Below are 23,307 nucleotides of genomic sequence, written 5' to 3' on the forward strand. Positions count from 1 at the left end.
TCCGGCCGAGCACGGACTTTCGCCGCACGTGTGAGAGAGAAGAAGAGAAATCGCAGACGACGCGTGTTTTTCGCGATAGAAGCGAAATAATCTCGACGTCGGTTTATTTCTCCGGATCCGAGAGAGACGCTTTGTTTCCGTCGCCATGTTTCTGCAGTTTTACGTGAACGAGAGCGGGGAGAGAGTTTACACCCTGAAGGTAACGAAGTGTTTACATCCGCCATGTTTCTGTTTACTGCTCCTTCATCCAGCGTCACACTCACTTTAATGACAGTGTTAGATTACAGCCATCACACACACACAGACACTGTTCCAGTGTTTCCTCAACCAAGATGTCGTTTCACTCCCAATCATCGATATTCACTTCAACTGTTTTAACTCCCTGAACACACAGACGTTTAATTAGTATTAACCAAAGGTGATTTTAAACTTGAAACTCTACCATTAAACTCACATGAGATGAGATCAAATCATATTTATTAGTCCCATGATGTGGAAACTTGCCGTATTGCAAAATAGAATCGTAAGCAAAAAAAAGAAATAAGTAAACCTACATACACATGAGGGAAGATAAAGTTTTAGGAAATATATACATTAGGAAATATGAAAAAAAGGACAATACCAATATTAACTATACAAAAAATTAAGGCACTATAATATATTAAACATAAAGGCATAAATAAAGATTTTAAATAAGGGCAGTATAGTCGGCTCACAGCTCGTAGATGGATCCTGTGAGAATGAGCAGTTTACTAATCTGAACAGTGTTGGAGACCCCTGACGTTAATGATTAAACAAGCTATATTGTGATTATATAAATAAATAGATCCTTTAAGGAAAATGTCATTTATTCAGTCTCCCAGCAGGAAACTCGACTGATCTTTCTCTTTCCTTCTTTATCGCCGACAGAAGCTGAATCCTGACGGGCAGCCCACCAGCTCGGCTCATCCGGCCCGCTTCTCCCCAGATGACAAGTTCTCCCGACACCGGGTGCTGCTCAAGAAACGCTTCGGCCTCCTGCTCACCCAGCAGCCCAGACCGGTTCTGTGAGAGAGGGAGCAGAGGAGGAGGAGGAGGAAGAGGAGGGGGGGAAATGGGATGAAGGTGAAGATGGGACTTGAGCAGAAAGAGCAAGAAAACTCCAGGCCCAGATTAAAGGGACTGGACATGTATTGGAAACCATCTGTCGTTGATGCCCAGAAACTTTTTTTTTTTTGTACCTTGTTTTGTTTTCATGCTGAATAAATGATCTGTTGATGGACGGCATTCTTTTGTTGATGTGTATGAAATCTAGAGGAGACAAATTAAACAGTATTTAACCAGGAAGGTCCCTCTCGTGTTAGTGAGTCCTGGTCAAGATGGGTGGTACTGAGGTAAAAACATGAAGTTTCAAATATAAATACAAGCAGGGACAAATTACACACAGGGCATTATATATAGGAATCAGTGAATTGTGAAAATTAAAAAGCACATGTTAAAGGCAATGATGTAAGAGGGTGTTGGATTAAAACACAGTCACTAGGTGGCAACAAAGAACGCCTAGGGGCTATTTTCCATCAGTGTTGTGTATATATATTTCTCCAGTAATCAAAACTGAGAGAATATCTCTGGATGAATGGTGCCTCTGTCTCCTCACAGAACTGAAGGATGACAGGAAGTTCCAGTTCTGGCTGTGATCACATGTAACCTGTTGACTTATTACATTATACATTCTGTATTTTTACATATTGTATTTAAATGCACCTCTTTTTAAGCAAATGTTTTATTTTACGCTCTTCCCTATTTAGGGTTATTGTCCTTCATGTGTTTCTACTCTACAGGAGCGACAGTAACAAAACCCACTGAGATTTGATTAGATTTGATTAGATATACTTTATTCATTCCACAACAGGGAAATGTACTTACAGCAGCAGAAAGAAAGTGTAGCATACACTACAGAGGTTAGAGTGGAAAAGGCAAAAACACAAAAAACAGACAGAAATATCTGTAACCTGCACGATAAACAAGAAAACAATCAACCTGCAAAAAAGTACTGAGGATAACAAAGAGGCATGATATAAAAAGTATTGTCATGTAAAGTGACCATAATGTAATATTGCAAAAGTAAGTGACCATGGCATAAATAATACTGCAAGGCATAAATGAAATAAAAAATATTGCAAGGTAAGTGTATCCATGATGATATGAATAATATTGTACATTAGAGATGTCGATAAAATGATTCTGATTCCAGAAGCTGACTTCCTCCTCGTACAGTCCTCACAAGAGTTATTAATCTCAATCTTTTGATTTGTTTATTAAAAAGAGGAACTTCTCCTTAATAATGTGTATTTATATATCTGATAAGTTTTGTGCACATCATTGAAATGTGTTAATATCAAACCTGAGTGAAACTCAATCAAACTCTTGTGTCTATGTGTGATATCAATATTATTCATGGTTCAGATTCCGACTTCCGGACTACATTTCCCATGGCAGCGCGGGCAGCGTGTCTGTCAGTGCGCATGCGCGGGGCGGCCGTTTGGACTACGGCAGCGGACGCGGGACACACCGGGCGCCCTCGCTTGTTTTTGTGTTCGGCTCGCCGGGACCCAAAAGTGCCGAATGTCTCCAGATGTGAGAAGAACCCGCCGCGCGGAGGGAGCGCTCCTCACCGGGAACCAGAGCCAGGTATGCGCCGCTGTGTGTGTCCGCCGTGCGGGGGGCTCGGAGCTCCGCGGCCGTGGAGGGGAGGGAGGGAGGGGGATGAGTGCGGAGCTCCGCGGAGCCGACCGGGGTTGTCAGCGGCGCGGCTAGCCGCCGTTAGCCTCGGCTAGCCGCGGCTCCCCGCCCGCACGCAACCCCCCCGCCCGCACGCACACCGGACCCCGCGGAAGCGATGCGTCGCTGCCGTCACACACTTCTCATACACGGCGTGTGTTTCACCCTCAAACCCGACACTCTGTCCCCGCGGAACAGGCTGCCCACACCACCGGGGCGTCCCGCATCTGCTGCGCGCCCCTCGGGTTCCTCTCCGCCGCTTCGGACGCGTCAAAGCGCCGCCGGGTTCAACGCCAGACGCCGCGTTTCCTTTTGTCGTGAGAAGCCCCGAGCACCGGGAGGCTCCCCTTCAGATTCACGACCCGATATATCGAACGGAGCCTCTGGGCGAGGAGCCCTGGTAACACGGGGAGCAGGCGAGGGACCGGTTCAAGCCAGAATTATTATGGTTAGCTTAATTGGCTTAGAATGGGAAGTGAGCGGCGGCTAACAGGCGAACCTCCCCAGCTGCTGGCTCCGAACACCGGGTCTGACTCAGTGTTCGATACCGGTGCAGATCTGATCGGTTGTACGTTTGTCCAGAGATTCAATCGATCACATGAGACAGATGCAGGACAGAGAGCAGGACCACTCTGACTCCTGGTATGATATTTATCAGTGTTTGTATCTTAGTTGATGACACAGACTTATTCGGTTATTGTTTTTGTCCGTATATAATATTCATTGGGACCATGCTACCTCCCTGTTTTTGATCAATACTTCTTAAATTATGATTTTATATCAATAGGAACAGTATTGCCATAATGAAGTACTTTAAACACCCCTTTACTGCAAGTGAGGATTATTTTCCCTCATGATTATTTTGGAGTTGATTGTTTCATGTGTAAAATATTGAAAAATGCCCCCAAAGCCCAGATATACCTTTTTTTTTCAATGTCCCATTGTCTCACATCAGTGATGCTTGGACCAGGGCTCGGCAACAAAACAATATCATTAATTATCACAACGCAGTTTTAGGTGATAGCAATACAACACAAGTACAATAATATCGCTGTGAGCAGGTTTAACACAGAATCGATTTACCTGAGGTCTGTAGACTCAGATAAAACATTTCAGGGCTGCAAATGATGATTATTTTCATGATTAGTAAATAAAATGTCAGGATTTAAATCATTTCTTTCTGTCACATGACAGTAAAGTGAAAATCTTTGGATTTTGGACAAAACGAGATCTAAATAACACCTTGTGTTTGGGGCTTCTGGGGCATGAAACATAAAACAAGCACGTTGTCAATGTAAGTGAGCAGAACAAAAATCTTCTGAGATGCTTAAATAAGCAGAAATCAAGGCTGAGTTACCAGAGAGGAGAACAAAATGTTCTGCTCACCCTCCTGCTGTAATAATAATAGTACATGTTCGGATCGAACGTGGACAGAAAGTGAGGACTTTTCAGCGGCAGTGCAGTGAAAGTAATAAAATAACTCCTGATGTGGTACCAGGGGAGAATGGATTTCAATTAGTTGATGATATAGATTCTTGTGAGGCGAACAGAACAGTGTGGTTACTGATCTGAGATGAATAAACGAAGGTCCTCGGTTTGAAGCAGGAGAAGAAATTCCTCTGGTTTCTCTCTCAGTCTGAAGAAATGCCTGTTGAGTTGTTCTGGAGACAAATTGCCTGAAGGTGTGAATGTGTTTGTCTGGACTAATAATCTCTCCTGGGTGTTTCTCAGCCTTTCACACACAATGCACGCTAAGATAGGACATTATCCCACCCCCCACCCTCCACTGAGTCGGCTGAACGTAGCTGGAATCCCGTGCAAAGGAACTCATTAAAGACGACGAGCGTCCTCCATCTTCCCCACCTTGCAGTCCGTCCATCTCCTGTCAAAGAGTGAGGGAGACTGTGTTATAAATCAGGAACCTGTGCCATGCCCCTGCATGCAGAGTGAGAGAAAACCGGCAGCAGCTTCCAGCACAACCGGTTCAAACTGCCCTGCTTTTAATAATTAAATTATCAACCAAGCTAAAACAACCATTCAGCCATATCCAACTGTTCTGTCAATTCCCCTCCCCAACACCGCGGAGCGAGCTGACTTTGCACCTGACACGCTCCTGGGCCGACACTGAGGTTCACACTGGTTATTGTTTCACGCCTCCCTCATCCAGAGAGCTGTCGTGTGGTGGGAGGATGAAAACTCAGTCACTGAACCAGTAACCACTGCTTTGCTGACATTTTATTGTGCAGAATGACGTGTTGGAACCCGCCTCTGTTGATTTATAAGAGCGTGAGGGAAACTTAAAGAGACAAACAACGAGCTACAGTGATTCTTTTTCAACTTTCTTATGCGTGCAATATGTTATAGATGCATCAGCTGCTATATTAGTATAAATGCACAATAGAGATGTGGACATGCAGCCTCCTTCCACGTCTCTCATTAAGATACTGTGTTCCTGAACATTTTGACCAGTCTTTGTTTTATAAACTAACTTCTGCTCTCTCTTCTCTCCTCTCTGTTCTCTCCCTTCATTCCCCCTCCATGTCTTCCTCTGCTGCCCTTGCTGTGGCCACCGATGGGTTTTTTATCTCCAGACATATTTTAGTTGCGTTTGAGAGGAAGACCAGTTTGTGACTCTAATCCTGAGGTTGAAATTATCTGTAAGAAGCGCAGAAGCACAGGATCAGTTTAATGTAGAAGACGGATAAAGATTTAGTGTGAAATCACAAGAGCAGACGCCCCTCAGGTGTTTGTGAATGTGAACTCATCTCTATTAGCTGCTTGAAGCTACTGACACACATATTTGTCAGAAGAAGTTAGTCCTGTGCTGGGGTCGGTTATAAAACCATTACAATCGGACACTCGTGGTCACAGAAAGAGGCCTGTGGTATCTGTTCTTTCACATGCCTGGTGGTAAACGACCAGTTTGCTTCAATGGAGAACTGCAGTTGCAAAAGGACAAATTGTAGAGGCCGCCGATACCTCAGCATCACCTGGGAGATAGCCTAGCCTCGCCTAGCTCAGCTCAGGTCAGCACAGCCCTGTTAGCTTGTCTGTGACCTCCCCTCCCCCAGGGTTGGGGTCCATCTTCTCCTCCATCCCTTACAACATCCTCTCCCCTCCACTTCTTAACTTTTCCAAGTGAGTTGCCATGGCATCAGTGCGCTTCACGGTGACGCCCACCAAGGCGGAGGACCTCCCGGGGCTGTCCGACACATCCCCTGACATCAGCTCCCGCTCCGGCGCCCGTGTGCGCTTCGGCTCCAGGGAGAGCGTCAATCGGAGTGACCCGCTCAGCGAGACGTCGACAACGACTGCCACAGGGGGAGGAGGAGGGATGGAGACGCCCGACCACAGCAACACAGAGCAAGGTGAAGAACACACGAGAAGTACAGATGAGACACACGAGTAGATTTTTTGAAATGTTTGAACATGCATCACGAGGCGTGTTCACGGTTTGGTGGACAAACACGCTGGCTAGACTGCTCCTCACATGCAGATCATAGCAGTCTGCATAACGTGTCACTCTATTATGTATGTAATCCCTCATATAATCTTAACTGCTTAGATACAGACAGCTTAATCCACGTGTAAGCCAGCCGGCTGAGAAATAAGCACGTAATGTCACACTTCCTCCAACACATGAACCTGTGGATGCTTGAATAATCCCTGCACTGGGAGAGGTTCCCTTTGTCAGCAGCACGTCGTCACTGGACAAATTCTGTAAAAGACAAATCAGTGGTGGTTCGGAGGGAAATCTCTTTGAGCATGAAGGACATGTAAGAGTGAAAGCAAGAACATTAAGTGTAGAAGAACTCAGTATGACACCTTCCCCCCTCTGTGCACCGTGGTTACACGGGTGTGGTTGCGACATCCACACTACAACATTTTAGTTTTCATCTCTGCTGTTGTTGTCCACACTTCTGTGTTTTCAAGCATGACCTAAAGTTTGTTGACGCTGCTGCCTCCGGGGCTGCGTTGTAGTCTGGGTTTGCAAATCACTTCCTGATTGGTTCTTATCAGTCACTGTAACAGTTCCACCTCAACCACAGAAATCTGCTCTTCCTTCTTTTATTCCTCGTATCGGCAGGCCCTTAATACCGCCGCTCTATACCACGACCGCCACTGCACAAGCTCTGGCTCTTAACTAGAAAAGTGGCAGCGTTGCTATGTGCAATATTTTGGCTTCATTTGTGGATCCGTGAGAGGATCTGGAGATGGGTCATCCATCTTCACTGACAGTCTGTGGTGGAGCTCAGTTCTGTGGGAAACACCAGATCTATCGTGCTGTGTTCAAGCTGGACCATCATTGTGGGAGTGAGGCAAGAAAGATATTCAGGCTCACAAAGGGTTTAAACAGCTCTGTGTACAAAATGTGTTCAATGGGAAGTCGATAGAGAAGTGCTACTTTCAGATTCATCCTCACGCATGTGTCAAGTTTAACAAGATGTTTTTTTTAAATGTGTTTTATGGCTCTCTGGGTCATTAAGCTCGCCCGTTTGTTTCCTAAGTAAGTGCTTGTCTCCAGGGTGCTCCCTCAGGGGGTCCAGGACAAATTGAGCATTAGTTCAACGCCATCGTTACTGCACTGAGCCGGAGGTGAGAACAATGAGAGGACTGAAATATGCACCTATTGTGATCATAGTGTAGGTTTCACATCCCCCACCTGCTGCTGCTGCTCAGCACATCCACCGATTCAGTTCCTGACCTGATGTCAGCTGACAGCAGAAACCTTTTCACATGCGCTCAGTTTCAAGTGCAGATCTGCATCTTGGAAAAGCTTCACCCCCACCGCTTTGTTTTCATTTGAAAACGCATCACCTCTGCTACGGATGAGCTGAAAACCACCAGCATCATTCATTACAACATTACTGACCCTGTTGTGTTTGCTAACAGCTCGTGTGGTTACATTTGTGTATTTTACACAATGACACGACTGTTTACGTGCGTAGGAGACGAGCTGTAACGTGAGCCACTAACAACCAAAAGGCAATGTCAGGCGTGTTAGTGTGGACAGGGATTGAAATTCATCCCGAGCCAAAACACTTGGACAGAGATCTTTTCAATTAGAAAATGTGTGGATGTAGTCCGAGTCTAGTTTGACACAAAGATGTGTGAGAGTCCAGGTGAGATGTAACTGTATTAGCTTCACTGATCCACTCAAGCAGTTGCATAGTAGTGAGGATGCCCCACGTTGTTTAATGAGCTTCCATAAATAGAAATCGAGCTGGTTAATCCGATTGAGCTTCGATCAGGCTGTTGTGATGCCGTGGCTGTTAATACAGAGCGCTGTTGTCTTTCAGTCTGTCACCCACGCAAGAAATATCAGAAATAGCGGAGCAGGCGTGCGCTACCCCCGGTGGCTCAAATAGAAAAGCAGCGAGCTGACGGGAGTAATGCTGTGGTTAAAACGAACGAGTGGAGATCCTGGAGAGGAGAAGAGGCTGGAGGAAGAGCGTTATTTACAGAAAGGTCGAAAGCTCCGTGATCCGTTAGTTTTGATGCCAATAAAGTTAGATGTTGGATTTGATGTCCACACACACACACACACACACACACACACACACACACACACAGTGCCTCACACTGAGGTGTGCTGATCTCTCGGGGGTTAGTGGACAGCTGTGTTCCTCTGTGTTAACTTGAGCGTGAGTGCTGCAGTTTAACAGCAGAGCTATTTACAGGACTGTTATTTTTCTGCATTGACTAGATCCTCTGCAGAGGCACAGACGGACACAAGGCCGGCAGGGCAGATATTTGTAGTGTGTCGTTTAAAAATATTCATAGATGAGAAAAAGCGTGAACCAGTGAACCACAAGTACACGACCGTGTCGTTTGTATAGAGTGTAAATGAGTTTGTCTTTCACGAGTTCCCTAAGCTCAAGCTGATGTCGTCATGTGTCTCGTTTTGTTTGACCTGTTGGAAACACAATGACCCTCAGTCAACAAAGTTAGAAAAGTCAAGTTGAGGAACAGGATCTGCAGAATGAATAGATCATTTTGAAGATGGCTGACATACGTCTTTATATTTTCATCTTTACATAGAGAACATTTACCAGGATGTTATCAAAACATAATAACACAGAAATGTAATTGAAGCTTGATATTTTACTTTTTATTTTTATTCATAAACGCAAATCACCTCAAATAGAAACATAAATATTCCAAAGTTAATAAACAGCTCATCAGCATTGTTCATTCTGTAATGAATGTATTTGTCATATCAACAAATATAAATGCTGATACAGTGTCTGTGAAAGGCTCAAATCTGCCGGGCGATAACTTGGGCTCTATAATTGTTAACCACTCCACACCCGTCGTCAGGCTGAGCAGAGACAGTCTGAGCGTTCAGGAAGTGTCATAGGACACTGACGAGGTCTCTGATGAACAGGTTAGACGTTAAACAAACCAGAGGGACATGCTCTGACTAACGTGTGAACTGTCTTCACTGACGTGCATCAGTAATTATCCAAAACACCTTTTCATGTTATGTAGGAAAAGATTAGCAAAAAAAAAAAAAAAAAGCCCAATTAGCATGTTGGTTAATCTTTTCCCACCGTGCCAAGATGCTTCAGCCGCTGAATATTAACCAGCGGTTTCACACTCTGTCTCTGGGCCAAACTGAGGAATGTGTGAACGTGATGGGAAGTTACCGCCCACCAGCCACATGCTGGTATTTCTTTCTTGTGTAACCAGCAGATGCTCTGTTCTAAAAATGAAGCTGGTTGATAAGAGAGTGAAGGTAGCTGATGCATTTTATGATGTTTCAGCTTGTGCGTCGTGCAGTTTTCTGTCTGGGCTCTACAATAAGAATCCGTGGTGACAATGTAAAACAGTGGTTCTTAAAACTATTCGCTTATTCTGCTTAAATTAAGTTTACTTTTCTCTGCGCGAAGGTTGTGAGTAGTTGTTGAAGACATGAATGTAACTGATATTTCACTGGAAAAAGAAAAGTGAAGAGCGTCCGTCCACCAAGGCCCAACAAATTGTACACACTAGATATCAGTCCATCCTATCTGATGCCACTTTTTATTAAAAAATACATATGATCAATAAAGATGTCGTTATCAAACCCAAATGTAACTCAACACTAATCACCATAAAGTTTATTTTAACTGTGTAATGACACAAAATCCAACAGCCAAAGAGTTTTTCTGCGTTTGTTTCTTCTGTAATATGAAAGTTTTCATATCGACAAACATAAACGCTGACATGATATGTCCGTGAACGACTCATCAGCTGTTTGACCTCTTCATGTAATGATGCGGCTCTTAAAACCTTTTATCAGAATTCATTCTTCATTTTTATGAGGATTCTTTTGTGTGAAGCACTTTGTGTCCTTGTTTAGATAAGTGCTGTACAAATAAAGTTATTATTATTATATGGGATTTTATTTTGACCATGTGATAAATCATTTGTGTTTTACTTTTCTCTATTAATATAACAAATTAGAATTTATGGTCGATAACAAAGAGTAAGATTGTTTTTTCTGATCACACAATGTTGTTATGACAGTTGACTCTGACATGAAATGGCTCTCGGGTCCTTCACTTAAGTGCATCGCTGCATCCGGCCGCTCGCTGCCGTTAGCGTGACAGTGTCGGAGCTGAGAGGGAAGTGATGTTGCTGACTCAGGGTCTGCTGATGCAGAGGTCTGTGCTGCCTGAGGTGGAATTGAACTGGTGACAATGTATGAAACTCTGTGCGTGTCTGTGTGAGGGAGAAATGAATCTGAGAGCGACTCGACCTCAGAAAGCCGCGGTGGCGGCGATGAAAATGGCGAGCAGTGTGTCCAGACTAACTGAAGAGGCTGCGTCCCTCTTCTCTTTGTCTCATTCTGTCTTTGTTTGTGTCCAGGTGACGGAAACTCTAAAATCTCCAGCGTGTACATCAACAACAGTCACGGGGTGGATGATGATGATTTCTACGACAGAAACTTGGCCTTATTTGAGGTTCGAAATACAAAATTTTTAAAACTGTCAATGTTGGAAACACATTTTAATCATGTTATAAATATGCTAAAGAATGATTTGTGGATTATTTTTATGGATTAAATATTTCCTGGAAACAATCGTTTATCTCCAACAACGTTATTCACCCTTGTTTATGCCCTTCCATGCTTTCCCGTCATTTCTTTCCCCCATTTTCTTTCCCCCCTGGCGATCTCTACCCTCCACTTCGTCATCTCACAGGAGGAGATGGACACTCGGCCGAAGGTGTCGTCTCTGCTCAGTCGTCTGGCCAACTACACCAACCTGACACAGGGGGCCAAGGAGCACGAGGAGGCTGAGAGCATCGGAGAGAAGAAGAAACCTGGCAAGGTAAACATCACCTGCAAACTCCTGGAGAGAAATTTAAAAGATGCAATAAAGTAATAAAAGCAAAGTGAAGCACGTAACAACCAGAGCCGTCCCCACAATAAAAGAATCTTATCAGAATTTAGTAGAGTTGTTCTGATGCCAATACCAGCATCAGGAATGCCCCAGACACAAGCTCACGACAGCAGCTGCACATAGAATATCATCCGATTGTACTTTGTCTTGCTGTGCAGTGTTAAACTACAGCACTCGTAACCAAGAGGACGATTGTTCTAAGAGTTTAGAATGATCACAGCAGGAAACGTCCTCAACAGACTTTTATAAGTTTAACAGAACGTGTAACTGCGACTTCAAACATCACCAAGGTACAAAAAGGAAGGAAACAAGACGGATCTCTTAAGGTTAAAATTCAAGATTTAACCTGGAGTCCCTGTCTAATCTGTAACTATCGACTCGAAGTGAAAGTGCTGAGGATGTCTCTCGGCTGATAAGGCTCCGGCGGCCGAGATAAGACTCTGTTGTGGCGGTTCAGATTAATTTACCGACCCTGCTCAGATTGTTTGCAGGATCTTATTTGCCGACAGAAGGCAGTGAAAGTTGAACCAAAACATTTGTAATCCTCCTTCCAGCCACACTGTGTGTTGAGGATAAACATTGAATTAAGTCTGGTGTGTTGCGGTGGTGCAGTGTAGCTCAACCACTTGTCAGGGCTTAACTTATTAAAATGGATACACGAGTGAGATGGTTAATTAATGAATCATAAAATTAAATTAACTTCATGACTCCATCGTCTCAGCTGTCACTTGATCCTGTTTTATGATATTATAGCTACTGAACTTAGGACCAGGTCGGACCAGGTGCTGTGTTTGTTTTGATGCTGACTTGTTTTGTTTCCCTCCAGTCGCCACAGATGGGGACGTTCATGGGGGTGTACCTGCCTTGCCTGCAGAACATCTTCGGCGTCATCTTGTTCCTGCGGTTGACCTGGGTGGTGGGGAATGCCGGGGTGCTGCAGGCGCTCTGTATTGTCTTCCTATGCTGTTGCTGTGTGAGTATTGGGCTCTGTAGCTGCTCATAGAAAGGATCAGACGGATATTTAAAAACCTTCTAACTTAAAACCTTTGCTGTTCGTCTCTTTGTTCCATTTCAGACGATGTTGACTGCGATATCGATGAGTGCAATCGCCACGAACGGAGTCGTACCAGGTATGTCTTCACCTCTCCTCCTCTTCATCCTCTCCGTACAGGTGGAACAAATGGCATCGGTGTGACCTCCGACAATTAATTCATGAAGTTAACGGTGGAAGCACGAAGAGTTTTAAATTTAAATCTGCAGGTTTCTGATTATTTTTGGACTAAATTCCACACTTGTAAATATCAGTTGCCTAAATAGACTAAGATTCTTTTCACGAAGATCCCAAAAAATATTCTGTGACAAAATCATGAAAATGTAAAAAACGCTCTGTCCCTTCTTCCAGGCAGCTTCCCCCCAGTTTTCCTTCTCATCCTCCCGCTACGTCAGCGTTGATGAAGTGCATTTTCTTCCTCTAATAAGTGTCGTTTCTTTTTGTCCTGTCTCTCCCTCTGTCCACCTCTCCCTCTCTGTCTGCACACACCAGTATATTTATCCGCCATTGACTTTACCTTTCACTAAAATGCCTCTAGCCGAGTATCCTAAATGCCAAAGTATGATATTTTCACGAGCATGTGACGTTGTAATAACTGAACGTAGAAAGCAAAACTCTCGGTAGGTAACATAGAGAATTAATCTCTAACACGTCTTACGTACATTTCATTTCCATACTTTTTTGAGCTCTCGTGCTTTCTCACCATCTAGTTCACGATGGTAGTAAATACTGTGTTGTTTCCTGTGGTTAAAACATAGACTGTAAAGAAAGACGGACGACACGGCAGCTTCTCTGAACTTCTATCACCGTGGATTGAATTAATTCTGTGGAGGGAAAACCCTGAATCTGATTTATTCAGATCTTGATTCTGCGGCTCCACACCACGCTCAATACTGTGCAGACGCCAAAAGACGTCAAAAAGGACAAGATGGCGTCACCGGTGTCTTTTTAGCTTCTTTCTGTCTCCGTCCATCTTTATTTGCAGTCTATGGATGAAAGTAAAGGAGTTAACCACAAGTGTTTGGCTTCCCAAATCCCTCTCCGTCATTCCACTGAGGACTGAAGCCGTTTTGTTGTTATACTTTTATATTTTGAGCTCATGAAGTTTTCCGGAGACAGTTTTTTGGAGCAGTTCTTCCTGCTCAAAAACTCAAACACTTCCTGAGTATCTGTTGCAGCGGTTTTACTTTATCTGTTGAATATGTTGTTCGTATTTCGTGCAACTGAAAACCTGCAACGTTAACAATCATACAGCCATTTTTAACCGTGTGTTTGTCTAATACACACAATATGTGCGAGTGCTCTTTGTTAAAGGTGCATTTTGGAAACCAAACACTGATTTGTGGACTTCAGATCAGTAGTGAACATGTAGATGCTGATGATACCTTCATGTTATCTTTAAAAAAAAAACTGGTTCAAATTGTATCAGCAAATTATTGTTGCCGTGTTTCTGAGCTCACTTGGAGTTGGAGTTGTGTAGATACCATCTGCAGCACGGACTGGGTTTATTTTGAATTAGTTTTGTAATCAGTAAAAGTGTTGGTACAGATAATGGAAACTCACGTTTGCAGATACTATTTGACCAAAGTTCTGCTCTGTCTTCTTGCATCAATGTTTCATGTAGAACTTAGCACTTATTTCTACAAACATTGACTTCTCATCAGCGCTCCTCTTTTTTCCCCTCTACCTCCTAACATCAAATTGTTACTAACCATCCATCCCATCTCTCTTTTTATGTCCCATCTCCTCTCCTTGTCTTTCTTTCTCCTTCTCTTCTGTTCCTCCTCCTCCTCCTCCTCATCTCTTTCCACCCGTATCTTTATTTTTCTTCTTCCGTACTTTCTCTTTCCCTCCACATTTTCATCTCTCCAAACCCTGATGTACCACCTGCCTCGCTCTCTTTCTCTTCTTCTCCCTCCCTCTCTCTCCTCCGTCTCTCCAGCGGGAGGCTCGTACTTCATGATCAGTCGCTCTCTGGGTCCGGAGTTTGGGGGGGCGGTGGGCATTTGTTTCTACCTGGGCACCACCTTTGCTGGAGCCATGTACATCCTGGGAGCCATCGAGATCCTGCTGGTGAGTTTTCATCTTCATCATTAGAAGTTATTGTTGTCATTTTCTTATCACCGCCCTGATGTCTGCTTTTATTCTAGTTAGCATTAGCACCCATTTGTAATAATTTATTCATTTTATGAAGCAGCAATGCTTAAAGGACAGATTTGATTTGAATTCACCGTCAAAGTTTTTCCTCAATTCTCAGTTTCTTATTCAGTTTGCCCTGAAAATGATCTGCACAATTATGATTCTTGTATTTGCACGTTCTGATTATATTATTGAAGTTATTGCCTTAAATTAACTACTTTTACTTCCCTCCCTCCTCCAGATGTACATAGCACCCAAGGCGGCCATTTTTGAGTCCAAGTCCCCCGAAGGCGAAGGGGCAGCCATGTTGAACAACATGCGTGTCTACGGCTCCATCTGTCTCCTCCTGATGTCCTTGCTGGTCTTTGTGGGCGTTAAGTACGTCAACAAACTAGCCTCCATTTTCTTGGCCTGTGTCATTGTCTCCATCGTCTCCATCTATGTCGGAGCGCTGGTCTCCGCCTTCAAACCGCCACAGTTTCCGTAAGTATTGATTTATTTTTTTATTTTTCAAAACGCTGACCAATCCCTGAACTGTCACGTGCTGACTGATGTGTCTGTCTGCAGCGTGTGCATGCTGGGAAACCGAACCATCAACGGGCATGAAGTGGTGGACAGCGTGTGTGCAAAGACCGTCCAGCTGCCGGTCAGTGAGCCAGTGGACAGAGATGACGTCAACTTCACAATCACCAGTGGTGGGTATCAGAGGAAGATCCGTGACGTTAGCCAGCTTAGTCCCATCACTCAGTTTTCATCACGTACTGTGTCCGTCCCGATAGAAAACAGCACGGCAGGTCCGACCTTTGACCCCAGCCCCAGTCCTGCTCAGGTGGACAACACCACATATCTTTGGAAGCAGTTCTGCCAGGGCCCAGAGCTCAACTGTGACGAATACTTCATGTCCAACAATTTTTCGGAGATTGAAGGGATCCCCGGTCTGGCAAGTGGGATCATTTCAGGTGTGTGTGTGTGTGTGTGTGTAACTGTAATTTGAAATCACAGGAGCAGGCACGGACAGTACTAACTTAATACTCGTTGTATCTCATCCTCACAGAGAACGCGTGGAGCTCCTACCTCAGTAAAGGTGACGTGGTGGAGAAAGGCTCCCTCAACTCCTCTCATTTTGCACATCCTGCGTCCAACCACCAGCCTTATGTGTTTGCTGACATCACCACCTCGTTCACGCTGCTGGTTGGCATCTTCTTCCCCTCGGTCACAGGTACACACTTGTTTTCTTTTTTTTTGGTAATTTTCTCTCCCTGAAACTCTAGAACAGCAAATGATCCCCGGTTCTTCTTAATGCTTTCCCTCTCTCGCTCAGGGATAATGGCTGGCTCCAACCGGTCGGGGGATCTGAAAGATGCCCAGCGCTCAATCCCCATTGGAACCATCCTCGCTATCCTCACCACCTCCATCGTCTGTATCCTCTCGTAACTTGATATGAGTCAGTATAAGAACCAGAATCACGACCGCAGACTGTAAATAAACATGGACGACATGACAGCTCCCCAAAACTGAACTTGTGTTAATAAAAACTCTCGCTTTAGCTCAATTCATAACTGATTTAATTTGATTGGACTGTCGTTTCCCTGAGTGCCTCCATCCAGACCTGACCAGTGTCATCTTGTTCGGAGCCTGCATCGACGGGGTGGTCCTCAGAGACAAGTCAGTACTGCTCTCGAATCAGTCTGTTTATGTTTGTGTGGCTTGTTGTGGTAAAAGAACCACTTGCAGTATTTTTATCCGCGGCTACAAAAATTTAAAAACCCGTATTTTTTCCTCCGGCAGATTTGGCGACTCAGTGAAAGGAAACCTCGTGGTGGGGACTCTGGCTTGGCCGACTCCCTGGGTCATCGTCATCGGCTCGTTCTTCTCCACGTGTGGCGCGGGCCTGCAGTCACTGACCGGTGCTCCGCGACTCCTGCAGGCCATCGCCAAGGACAACATCATCCCCTTCCTCCGGGTTTGCAAATATTTTTAAAACAGTTTTCCGAAGGCAACAAGTCACAGCTGAATCATAACCTCAGCTAAACAGGGTGAACTGTCCCTTTAACACATTCTCAGTTGATTTACTTGCCTCTGTGCGTGTGTTCACTCCTCCAGGTGTTTGGACATGGGAAGGCTAATGGGGAGCCAACCTGGGCCCTGCTGCTGACGGGCCTGATCGCTGAGCTGGGGATTCTCATCGCCTCTCTGGACCTGGTGGCACCCATCCTCACAATGTGAGACACAGCTGTGTGTGTGTGTGTGTGTGTGTGTGTGTGTATCTATCTCACACTTGTTGTTATTATTATTATGATTGATTCATTTTCTCTCCCTCTAGGTTCTTCCTGATGTGCTATCTGTTCGTTAACCTGGCCTGTGGCCTGCAGACCCTCCTGAGAACGCCCAACTGGAGACCACGCTTCTCCTACTACCACTGGTATGTTCACACACATACACACACACACACACACACACACACACACACACACATTCAGGAAAATGTCCAGACTTCAGTGAACGTCTGAAAGCAGCTGATCTCTGCCTCTGGTGTCTGTGTCCAGGAGCTTGTCATTTTTGGGGATGATCATCTGCCTGGGGCTGATGTTCATATCCTCTTGGTACTACGCAATCATCGCCATGGTGATCGCAGGCATGATCTACAAATATATCGAGTATCAAGGGTATGTTGCCATGGAGCTGTATCCCCCCCCCCTCTCCCCTTTACATGGTTGTACATGTACTGCATGATCAGGAGTGATGTGTGTTAGTGTGTTTTTGTGGTTGTTTGTCAGAGGAGGTCACAGAATACATATGACATATAAGAGTATATAAATCTTTATACCCTCATATATATATATATTTATTAAACGTGTGTGTGTGTCAGAGCGGAGAAAGAGTGGGGGGATGGGATCCGCGGTCTCTCACTCAGTGCTGCCCGTTACGCCCTCCTGAGGCTGGAAGAGGGACCACCACACACCAAGAACTGGAGGTACTGAACCACAGCATGAACACGTCTTTATTCACGAGAACATTTAAACAGTTTAAGATACAGAAGGATGAGGAGACTGGCTCACAGAGAAAAGATCCTCTTGATGTTACAGGTGAATCCATGTCCTGCTTGTCTTCTTGCCTTTTATTCTTCAGGCCCCAGCTCTTAGTTTTACTAAAACTGGACGAAGACGCCCACGTGAAGTCTCCTCGCCTGCTGACGTTTGCCAGCCAGCTGAAGGCGGGAAAGGGCCTGACCATCGTCGGCACCGTCGTCTCTGGAAACTTCCTGCAGAGCTACGGAGAGGCGCTCGCTGCTGAACAGGTAGGAAATGATCTTCACAGTAAACTCGAGACCAAGGCAGAGAAAACGTTCATCATCTCACCGGTGTTTGTTCTGTTCAGACTCTGAAGCACCTGATGGACAAGGAGCGTGTGAAGGGCTTCTGTCAGTGCATCGTGGCCCAGAAGCCCCGTGAAGGCATCAGCCACATGATCCAGTCGAGCGGCCTGGGAGGAATGAAACCCAACACCGTGGTGATGGGCTGGCCTCACGCCTGGAGGCAGAGCGAGGACCCGCAGTCCTGGAAAACCTTCATCAGTGAGTCCAACAGCTCTGAACCGTCACATCTGTTGACTAAGTTAGAAGACGAGTCTTATTTTGCGGAGGCACAGAATCACAGGGTGATAATGATAGCTGTCTCAAACATAGCAGGCTCACAACGCCCCCTCTCTTCCTCGCAGACACAGTGCGGGTGACGACAGCCGGTCACCTGGCCCTGCTGGTGCCCAAAAACATCTCTCTGTTCCCCAGCAACAGTGAACCGTGCACCGAGGGCTACATCGACGTCTGGTGGATTGTCCACGACGGGGGGATGCTCATGCTGCTGCCCTTCCTCCTGCGCCAGCACAAGGTACTAAAATACATCTACCATATCTTTTCAGACTCGAGAGTATTGCGAAGCTTCTGGCGACTTTGTCTGACGCTTCTCTCCTCCTCAGGCGTGGCGTAAATGTGGGATGAGAATCTTCACAGTCGCCCAGATGGAGGATAATTCAATTCAGATGAAGAAGGATCTGGCAACCTTCCTCTATCACCTACGCATTGAGGCTGAGGTGGAAGTGGTCGAGATGGTGCGCTGCTCACTGCACTTGTTTTATTTTCATCTCAACGCTGAAGCTCAGAAATATAAAGTTGATGAGTTAAAAGTATTGATGTGATGGGAAAGATCTTTTAGGAGAATACCATCTTTGGAAAGATGTCTCACTCTGTTGGATTTCTTGTAACTGAAATACTGCTGAGAATTAACATCATCTCTTTTTATTTTCTCCTCGTCTCCGCTCAGCACGACAGTGACATCAGTGCGTACACGTATGAACGGACCCTGATGATGGAGCAGAGGTCCCAGATGCTCAGACAGATGCGACTTTCTAAATCTGACCGGGAACGAGAGGTGAGAAACCGTACATGAACATTAAATCCAGGTGGTAACAGTACGTGTGATCTGGGATCATTCCTTGATTAGATGATTGGGTCTGAACATCAGTTGTGTGCCACATGAGTCATAACACGCTCACATCATATTCTATTCTATCCTGTGAATGTCGTGCATCATTTTATCAGGGAAACCCTGGTAGCAGCAGCAGTAGGCCAGAGGCAGGTGGAGCTGCAAAGTCTCAGGTGAGGTCAGTGGTTATGGCCAGATGTAAGTTCATGAATCTAATGAAACAGAAATCAGGTAGTTTAAAGACGCAGTGAATTACAGATGGTTCAGACATTTTATTTAATCTCTGAATGTTATCTGTCGTCTCAAAATTAAATCGGTAACGTGTAAAATGTTGGAGAGAAGAAAATATAAAGCAAAACATTTTGCAGAGAAAGTATCTGCAGACTTTGTGTTTGACAAGACAAATCCTTAGTATTTAAATTCCATCTGAGGTCAGAATACTACAGTGATAGTAACAGGTTGGTTTGTATTTAAGTATTTTGTACATCAGTGGCCTTTCATAGTGAAACACGACACAATCAACCTCTCACACAGTTTGACTGTTAAAGTTGGTGTTGTCTCCCTTTGCCTCTGGTCTCCTCAGAGGGTTCGCTGGAGTTTTGATGACGTAAGTTTGCTGGTGACGCGGTAGCGAAGCGTCGGCTCTGTGTCGTAGAGCAGCTTAGACATTAGTTCTAGAGGTTTTCTTACTCGCACGGTTCGGATCAGCGACCACATCTGAGCTTCAACGAGTTCCGTCGAATCCTTCAGAAAAAAACAAAAACAAAGTGTGAATTTGTGTTTACGAAATAATTTATGCTTGATTTTTAATTTGGATTTATTTTAAAAGGTTTATGGTTAAACTCATAAACTGTATTAAAATAATGGACGCAGACTGTGAAGTGAACCTGTATTCTCTCAGATGGCCAGCAGAGGGCTGGAGAACTGCAAACTTTATTGTTTTCAGATTTTTAAAAAGAAATCAACAAATATCTTAAAAAATTCATCCGTTGTTCTTCATGTTGTTTATCTGAAGGATTCAATTCACAGCTCTGGAGTTTTTTCAGCTTTATAACGTAACCGAATTCATCCTGGTTCAAATGTCCAACATTTCTGTCCTCTCTCATTTGACTCTTCACTTCTCTTTTCATCCCTCACTTCTGAATCTCAGATTAAAGCTGTCGTGTCCCTGTAGTTTCTCCCCAGTGCCTCTTCTAGAGCAGAGCGGCCTTTGTTTCCTTATTTGTTTTAGCGCATTAGGTGACTTTGTGTTGTAGGTGAGTCCTTCCTCCAGGTGCAGGAGTCACCTCCGACTCCTGCACGGAGACGGACAGAGAGACAGGAGTCAGGAGTTGAGCAGTGATGTAGAGGAGGGAGGTGTCAGAACACAAAGGTCGAAAAGGTGACGAGATGAGCAACAACATGTTTGTGTTTGTCCGTCAGGCCCAGCTGGTGAAGGACCGCAACTCCATGCTGCGTCTGACGAGCATCGGCTCGGACGATGACGACGACACGGACGGCGGCGAGCGAGACAGGGCGCCGAGTGGCGGCGGAGGTGGCGGTGGAGGTGGCGGCGGCGGCAGCAGCGGAGGAGCCAGCAACTGCGAACACAACCGACGAGTTCAGATGACGTGGACCAAAGAGAAGACTTTGCACTACAGGGCCGCTCACTCCGGCTGCTCCACGCCCGAGGGATTCAGAGACATGCTCAGCATCAGACCGTGAGTGGACACAAGGTCACAGCCTGTAAAGAAAGATGGAAGCCATGACGGCTCCCACAACTATCTGAGCCCGACCTGAACTCCGCATGTTACAGATTACGTCATCATCCGTTCTCTCAAGTGTTCATGTGTCCTCCATCTTGGATTACAGTCCAGTGGAGCGAAAGCTTGTTTTTAACGTGCTTGTCTGTTTTTCCTTCAGGGACCACTCCAACGTCCGGCGGATGCACACTGCCGTCAAACTCAACGAGGTCATCGTCAACAAGTCCCACGACGCCCGACTCGTCCTGCTCAACATGCCAGGACCCCCGAGGAACACAGAGGGAGACGAGAACTGTATCCTTATCACCGCTGGTCGTAGAGGAAGCGTTTGGTTTGAACGTCTGAATTCACACATTGTCTCATCTGTTGCTCTCAGTTCCTGACGTTCGCTCCATGCGCAGGTTTAACGGCTCCAGGTCGACGTGACGTGGGTCACAATGTGATGTTGTCTGTGCTCGGCGTGAAAACTTCCCTTGACTCGTCCACCAGACATGGAGTTCCTCGAAGTTCTAACGGAAGGACTGGAGCGCGTCCTGTTGGTCAGAGGCGGAGGAAGTGAGGTCATCACCATCTACTCCTGATTGGACAGAAGAGAGGAGCCTGGCGTTAAAGAAGCAGACGTGAGCGAAGGGAGACGGAGGGGGGGGGGGGGTCCCAAACAGAGAGACAGTCATTGGCTGCAGCGTCAGTCGACACCCCGGCCAGCCCTTATCCTTTCCTCGTACACTTTACTCTCACGACAAAGTGTTTCCATTCCACTTTGCTTCGGGAAACAGAAATGCCAACAAAATTCCATCAATGCGAAAAAAGAAAAACAGAAAAATACGAGTGTTTGTGTGTGAACGTCCGAAGGTTTGTCGGTTTGTCAGATTATCAGAGAGGACCGGCGTTGTGCGACGGCAGAGGGACCAGTGAGTAACACGAAATCTAGAGTGCGAGAGGCTGCGCAGCGTCTGAAGAGACTCAGGGTCGCTTTTTGTACAGAATGTATTTTGGAAACAGACGTGACTGTTCTGAGTTTCGCCTGAACGTCTGATCCGAGTGTTTTCGTTCCTCTTGAAAGACGCAGAAACGTTATTCCCGCACGTCACAGAAACTGATCCGTGCTACACACCGCGCCTCCTTACTTGAAATCAATATCGATCGACACTGGCCTCGTTTCTCCAGATATCCACCACATCCACTGACATTTGCACAAACCTCAGATTTAGTTTAATCCAGAGTGAAGTTGAAAGTGGGAAGACACTGAATTATTTTCTAATTCTTGTGTGTGTTTATCTGAACCTGCTGCTATTGATCAGAATCTACTCTCCTGTATGGAAGACCATCGCTGCCAGGATAAAAATCTTACCTCAAATTAATACTCGTAGTAGAATTCCCAATTTTGACTTCGTAAACAAAAACTTTGACTTCTTTTGTTCAATCACTTTGAATGATTTGATAATTCTGTGATGGTAAATCAGAATTGTTGACATAAAAGTCGGAATTTCTTTGACAAAGTTGGAGGATAAAGTCACAAAATTGAGGCAAATTAAACCTTTTTTATTTACTGTTTACTTTTTTTATCTGCCAATTCAAAATTAAGACAGAGATCCAGACAAACTCTGTCAGAAAAATGTGTTTTATAAAATGATTTGATATTAACATCTAGATTTTCAAAGTTATGATAAAAAATCTGAATTGTTATTAACGTGTTGTTGGCTGTTCGATGGCCGACATGTCTCCACTCCCTCCTGTTGTACAAAAATGAAGCCAAAATATATGTATACTGCAGCTGGCCACCAGGGGGTGCTCAGGATATTTTGGCTTCACTTTTGGGGAGCCGTCATGTCGTCCATCTTGATTTACAATATACGGTTTGTTCATGTCGATGAAGATCCCAGGAAAACTGATCAGACCGATGTAAAGGACGTTAACAGAGCTGTTCTCTGTGTCTGTGCCATGAACCGGCCACGTTGGACTGCATGTGAATAGTTCATTCGTTAGAGTCGGAGGTAAGAGTGTGTGTGACAACGCAAACTTTGTGTTTGTTTTCTGTTGTGAAAGAGGAAGAGTTGTCGACACACTGGACCATTGAGGAGCACCGCTGCACTGCATGCTGTCGAGAGAGAGAGAGAGAGAGAGAGAGATCCATTCCCTCTTTGAAAATATTTGCTGTGTAGTCTGAGCTCCGACCCTGAAACTCTTCACCTCACCTGACACACACCTGCTGACGTCCCGCTTTGTTTGTGTCTGAACGCGTGACATCACGAGCTCGTTGCTAAAGTTAGGGGCTGTAAACTAGAGGTGTTTGATTCCACTCTAATGCTTTTGTCTTTTTTATTTTCTACAGTGTTATCGTGCAGGGATTCTTTCATGTTCATCGTAATTTCCTATTAAACGTTGTTGTCTCGCTTGTACATAAGGACGAACAAGATCCCGAGTTTTATCTTTTTTTAATTACATTAATATAAAAAAGGAATCGTTTAAAAAAAACTGCTTGAAAAAAAACAACAGAGCAAATAAAGGAATTTTGAAAGAAAAGTTACAACTGTGTGTTTTTGTTGTCTGATCATTTTATGGAATGGGACGTAACTTTTACTGAGCAGCAGCGCCCCCTGCAGCCACACATGGAGCTGCTGTTGGTCTCATTGGTTTTAAAACAAAACCTTTAAATATCTTCACCCACTCACTGAGCTGCATATTACCCATGATCCTCTGCTTCCTGCACCAGAGGAGCTGCTGCTGTAACAAACTGTTCAGAT

At 45.1% G+C, this 23,307-nt stretch overlaps 2 protein-coding genes across 7 annotated transcripts; both read left to right on the forward strand.

Annotated features, from left to right (window-relative positions):
* The first annotated feature begins 1 nt into the window (after position 1).
* On the forward strand, positions 2-1,266 carry nop10 (NOP10 ribonucleoprotein homolog (yeast)). The gene is made up of 2 exons (XM_020110484.2): positions 2-199; positions 910-1,266. Exons 1-2 carry the CDS (start codon positions 146-148, stop codon positions 1,048-1,050), a joined length of 195 nt encoding a protein of 64 aa, XP_019966043.1. The 5' UTR covers positions 2-145; the 3' UTR covers positions 1,051-1,266.
* A 1,249-nt stretch (positions 1,267-2,515) lies between these two features.
* LOC109641582 (solute carrier family 12 member 6-like) lies at positions 2,516-23,086 on the forward strand. Of its 6 annotated transcripts, XM_069518515.1 has the most exons (28): positions 2,516-2,670; positions 5,352-6,128; positions 10,615-10,709; positions 10,950-11,078; positions 11,977-12,123; positions 12,226-12,280; positions 14,144-14,274; positions 14,582-14,823; positions 14,908-15,035; positions 15,120-15,299; positions 15,395-15,559; positions 15,662-15,760; positions 15,948-16,005; positions 16,129-16,303; positions 16,444-16,562; positions 16,664-16,762; positions 16,887-17,006; positions 17,210-17,314; positions 17,470-17,638; positions 17,719-17,914; positions 18,058-18,227; positions 18,316-18,447; positions 18,660-18,767; positions 18,938-18,994; positions 19,405-19,428; positions 20,244-20,521; positions 20,724-20,857; positions 21,053-23,086. In XM_069518515.1, the coding sequence occupies exons 2-28, from the start codon at positions 5,909-5,911 to the stop codon at positions 21,142-21,144; spliced, it is 3,627 nt and encodes a 1,208-aa protein (XP_069374616.1). In that variant the 5' UTR covers positions 2,516-2,670; positions 5,352-5,908; the 3' UTR covers positions 21,145-23,086. The 6 variants fall into 6 exon arrangements, with proteins under 6 accessions (XP_069374616.1, XP_069374617.1, XP_069374618.1 ...); XM_069518516.1 differs by lacking the exon at positions 19,405-19,428; XM_069518517.1 differs by lacking the exon at positions 18,938-18,994.
* The last annotated feature ends 221 nt before the right edge of the window (positions 23,087-23,307 follow it).

Source organism: Paralichthys olivaceus, chromosome 22 (assembly GCF_024713975.1).
Source record: "Paralichthys olivaceus isolate ysfri-2021 chromosome 22, ASM2471397v2, whole genome shotgun sequence".
In the NCBI taxonomy this organism is placed as follows: Eukaryota; Metazoa; Chordata; class Actinopteri; order Pleuronectiformes; family Paralichthyidae; genus Paralichthys; species Paralichthys olivaceus.